General features: G+C 46.0%; 1 protein-coding gene across 1 annotated transcript; it reads left to right on the top strand.

The window, feature by feature from the left end:
• Positions 1-2,354: 2,354 nt before the first annotated feature.
• On the top strand, positions 2,355-4,466 carry LOC120929677. The gene is made up of 2 exons (XM_040341357.1): positions 2,355-2,994; positions 3,090-4,466. The coding sequence occupies exons 1-2, from the start codon at positions 2,940-2,942 to the stop codon at positions 4,448-4,450; spliced, it is 1,416 nt and encodes a 471-aa protein (XP_040197291.1). The 5' UTR covers positions 2,355-2,939; the 3' UTR covers positions 4,451-4,466.
• The last annotated feature ends 642 nt before the right edge of the window (positions 4,467-5,108 follow it).

Here is a 5,108-nt window from a genome sequence, read left to right as displayed (position 1 = left end):
ATGATGTTAACGGGTCGGTTTTGACCCGTGTCTTAAATCAGCCATAAAATACCCTCTGAACAATTATTTATCATCCAATTTGTTTCTTGAATGAATGACTTGTGTAGCGCAACGCATGCAAACTGAATCGCCTCTGGGCGCCTTCTTACCTCTTGGTTACCTTGTTTATCCTTGAAAAGATTGGTTTTAATATTTTTGGTGTGACCCCTTAGACCTTTCTTTTTATAGCATACCTCTAATTTTCAAATTAAAAAAATGGTAAAATAAACCTCAATAGAATATTATAATTGGTCCTATGTTTCTTTACTCTATTTAGAGAAGCAGACAAGCAGGCAAAGAGATAGGCCCCTCCCTAACTACAGCTCACAGGGTTGAGAGGTGATTGGCTGTCAGTGTTACTAAGCAGAGAGAGTGTTTATGATTTCAGTTTAGGCACTTATTAGTGTCCTATAATCCTATATTATAACTGGGTCAGAATTGACCCTAACACCATAAACGTCTTAATTTTCACCACAGTATTTTATAATTTAGTGAAAAGGATTCTTTTTCTATTACATTGTTTAAATAGAGGTTCCTGACAAAGTAAAAAAATCTTAAACAAATTTATGTGATATTTATAGACATTCAAAACCTAAAAACGGGTCGGTTCTGACCCTAACACAAGAGGAGGGTTAAGCTGCAAAAAAAGCTCAGAAAAGTGTCTGTAAAAACATCCAAAAAACGTCCATGGAAATGAAGCCTTATTGTCACTTGGTTTTTCACGCATATTTACTTGCTGCCGCAAGTATATTGTTTACACACTATTAATATATTTTGTGCATATTTGGTCACAACTTTTTTGTACATGTTCGCATCATGACCACACAGGTCTAGATTTATTCATTAGCGCAGCATAATTTTATATTATTCATTATCTGTATGTTGTGTGCTAGCAGCTGCCCTCTTTGTCTTTAGCAGCGCGGTTTTCTTTCCCCTATTTTTTCTTTGTATTGTAGTCCGTTCAAAAATATACAGGTGCAGAACTTCTTTTAAATGCATCAAAATCATTTTCATCAGATTTACAACAATATACAAACACACAAATTTATTTCTTAACATGCTTCATTGTGCCACAAGCACTTATAACGTTTTGTGTTTCTCTTGGAAGTGAAATGCAAGGCAACTGACAGGAACGCATTTTAAAAATGAGAAAAAAATGATTTGAAATATCCTTTGTGCTTTTCCTGACAGATAGAATAAACAGCAGTGTTAACAAATATAAAGACATTTATGTTCTGTTGAGAATGCAGCAAACAAATCACTAACTGGAATGAACTAGAGCAGAAGAACATTGAATATGGCCTTGAACATCACACATCATTAAATCTCAGTATTATTCTTACACAAGAATGCAGTTTGCATAGGAGAATGAGGAGTATGTAGGTGCACTTATATAAGTAGGTGTGCTGCATTACATCTTTGGATGAGAATATTTAAATTACACAAATATGGCCAAGAGACACTTGCAGAGTCTAGAACATTAGTCAACAGCAAGGACACAGTCAATTTAAATCTAAGAGGTACTCTGAATTGTATGAGATTTAGTGAAGGTAAATTAATGGGAAAATGAAAATGTCAGTGGTCTTGAAGATAGTTATTGAATACAAAACAGCCAGATAAAAATATGTGGGAAAACAGGTAAGTTTTGTTGCTGCAGAAAATATACAAAAAAAAGGATTAAACTTGGTCAAGTGTAGCTTAAAGCGGAGTTCCACCCAAAAATGAAACTTCCGCTTTTCGGAACCCTCCCCCCCTCCGTTGACCCCTCCGGTGACACATTTGGCACATTTCAAGTGGGAGAGGGGTGTAGATACCTGTCTCTAATACAGGTATTTGCACCCACTTGTGGGAGTCTATACCACTTCCCGTCCCCCCCGCTGTCTCCTGGGAAACACACTGTTCCCAGGAGAGAGGGGACCAGTGACGGCGCGCTGCATTACTTGCGCATGCGCAGTAGGAACCAGGCAGTGATTCCCTCACCAAGCATGGCGGCGGCAGCATCTGAAGACCGAGCGTTGCTCAGCCTCGTCTGCCGACAGGTAAGTGTCCATTTTTTAAAAGTCAGCAGCTGCAGTATTTGTAGCTGCTGGCTTTTAAAAAAAAATTGGGGTGGACCTTCACTTTAATTTGAAAACCAAAAAAACACATTTTCAATAAATATAAGTAAATTCAACTACCAAGATAGGTTGTTTGTTAATAAGTTATATCAACATTTCTCTAGTCGTCTTCCAGGACGGCACCCTGAGATGACTGGCTTCTCCTGACAGGAAACACAATCAAAAAAGAGGTTAAAAACCCCGCCCCTTCCCGTGCTCCTCAGTTCTTGATTGTGTTTCCCCACAGCGAAACGTTTATTTTTTTCCTGACCTAAGGCCTGGGGCTGGTGGTCTCCCCCTGGGAACTAAACCGCAGGCACTGGGTAGCCTTTGGGTTTGGCAAATTGTTTTTCCTTCCTAGGGGGTCCCTTTTATGCTCAGGAGGGCCTCACCATGTGAGATGAAGAAACCCCCCTGAGTACTGGAGTCTCCTGGGGATAGGTGGCTATCCTGGAGCTCCAGGGGCGAATCCACTCTCTCCCTGAGTTTTCCCCTTACCTTGGAGGTTTGAGGGTCACGCTCTCTCCGGTGATGGGGGTCTTTCTGTGCGGCTGGGGCTGTAACTGGGCCGTCCTGGAGGCATCATTGCCGTTTTTTCGAAATTCGGCGCCAAATCCGGCGTCCCTCAGAGCCGGCGGCGCAGGGCGATGACGTCACGCGTACGCGTGTCACTTCCGGGTCGGCTCAAGTGAAAGATGGCGCGCTCCAGCACCAGCACGCCAGTCTCGGCTTCCCCACAGCACCGGAGACACCCGTGTACACACGGCAGCAGCCAAGAGAGAGCGGCGCCTTCATCCTCACGCGATGGAGCGAGAGGTTCGGTCTGCTATGGCCCTGGCTGCGGAGGAGGCCACAGGGGGTGAGTGCTCCTGATTACAGGTATGATGGGCTGGGACTTTGTAATTGTTCCTTAGTTATTACAAACATGCCTGTGTACTCTTCCTTTTTCCTTAGGGGAGGAATGTGTTGCCCAGGGGGGTGCTAGTCGATCGGCTAAGGACACTAGTCGCTCCAAAAAATGTGGCTACTGTAGTGGCAAGCTACCCTCAGATTATTCCAAACCCTTTTGTGCCAAATGCATTGTTAAATTAGCAGGGAAGGAGACCTCTGAAATTCTTAAAGGGTTTCTAGAGGTCCAATCTGAGATGCTCTCTACACTCAAAGAATTCAAGGGGTCTTTAAAGAGCAAAGAACCTGAACCCCCTATCGCAGGGCCCTCCTCGCAAGAGAGTTCCTCTTCACAGGTTTTTAGAGTCCGTCAGGAATCCCACGGTTCCTTAGTGTCGGACTCTGAGGACTCAGAGATTCCTCCTCAGGAGGATGGCTCTGTTGGCCAGGCAGAGGAAGAAGGCGAGGATGCTAGGGCAGGCAGATATGTCTTTGCTGCTGACGATATGGAAGGCCTCCTAGAGGCAGTGTACGCCTCTGAGGAGATTCCTCAGCCTGCGGAAATAATTTCTACACAGGATAGGTTATACCAGGGCCTGCTTAAACCTCAGGCCAAAGCAATTCCGGTACACCAGTCCCTGAAGGATATCATCCTTAGGGAATGGGCAGAGCCAGAGAAAAAGCTTTTAAGGTACAAGACCTGGAAAAGACGTTGCCCCTTTAAGGAGGAGGAGGAATCAAGATTTTTCAAAGTTCCTAGATTAGACGCTCCACTCGCGCAAGTTTCCAAGCAGTCGGACCTCTCCTTCGAGGACACAGGCAATTTGAGGGATCCTATGGATCGGCGGGCAGAGACCTCCTTGCGTAGGGCCTGGGAAGCTAACGCGGCTGCCTTGAGCCCCGCCTTGGCTTCGGCCTGTGTTGCTAGGAATGCTAATTCCTGGATCTCAAAATTGCTGGAACATGTGTCCCAGGGGTCAGATTCTAAGGAAATATTAGAATCCCTTCAGCTCATAGGGAGCGCAGTAGCCTATCTAGCGGACGCCTCTGTAGAAACAGTCCGTTCTACCGCAAAGACGGGAGCCCTCCTCAATTCTGCCAGAAGGGCAGTGTGGGTCAAAATGTGGAACGGGGACCTGGCGTCTAAAAACCGCCTTTGTGGTCTTCCCTTCGAGGGCTCCCTGCTCTTCGGTTCAGGCCTGGACCAGGCCCTGACCAGATCCTCAGAAAAAGGGGTACGTTTCCCTACCAAGCCTAGACAAAACAAGAAAAGATTTTTTCGAGGCCCCCAGGGTGGATTTGGAGGTAAGAACCGTCCCTCAGAAAAGAAGCCCCCTTACAACAGACGTTGGGGTGCTGGGAAGGAAAAGCAAAAGGGAGGTATCCTCTTTTCCAATCCCAAACCCAGCGACAAAGACGCCAAATGACGTGAAGGTCGGGGGAAGACTCTCCCAGTTCCTTCCCAGGTGGGAGAGTATTACTCAAAGTCCCCATATTCTCCAGATTGTAAGAGAGGGGTACAGACTAGAGTTCCGTCAGCCTCCCCCTCCCAACTTTATTTTGACTCATTTACCCAAGGACCCTCTCAAATCAGCAGGCCTTCTGCAAAATGTCGCAGAATTAGCACAACAGGGGGTCATAGTTCCAGTCCCTGTGTACCAGAGAGGGTTGGGAGTGTACTCCCACATCTTTGTGGTTCCCAAGCCCTCAGGCAAATTTCGTTTAATTATAAATCTAAAGCCCCTGAATACCTCCCTTCTCCACAAGAAGTTTCGTATGGAGAGTATTTACAGCCTCAGGAGGCTCCTACTGAAGGAGGTTTTCATGGTCACCATCGATCTACGAGACGCGTACCTCCATGTCCCGATTTTCTTGGGGCATCAGAGGTTCCTCAGGTTCGCGATCGCCTCCGCCCAGGGAGTGCAGCATTGGCAATTTGCTGCCCTTCCTTTCGGACTGGCCTCCAGTCCAAGGGTCTTTACCAAGGTCCTGGCGGAGGCGATCGCCTTCCTGCACCTACAAGGGATAGCGATAGTCCCCTATCTCGACGACTTGATACTATACAATCAAAGTCGGGATCTCCTT

The sequence above is a fragment of the Rana temporaria genome, chromosome 2 (assembly GCF_905171775.1).
Source record: "Rana temporaria chromosome 2, aRanTem1.1, whole genome shotgun sequence".
NCBI classification, from domain to species: Eukaryota; Metazoa; Chordata; class Amphibia; order Anura; family Ranidae; genus Rana; species Rana temporaria.
Note: the sequence above shows the minus strand (reverse complement) of the source record. Positions and strands in the feature narration are given on the sequence as shown.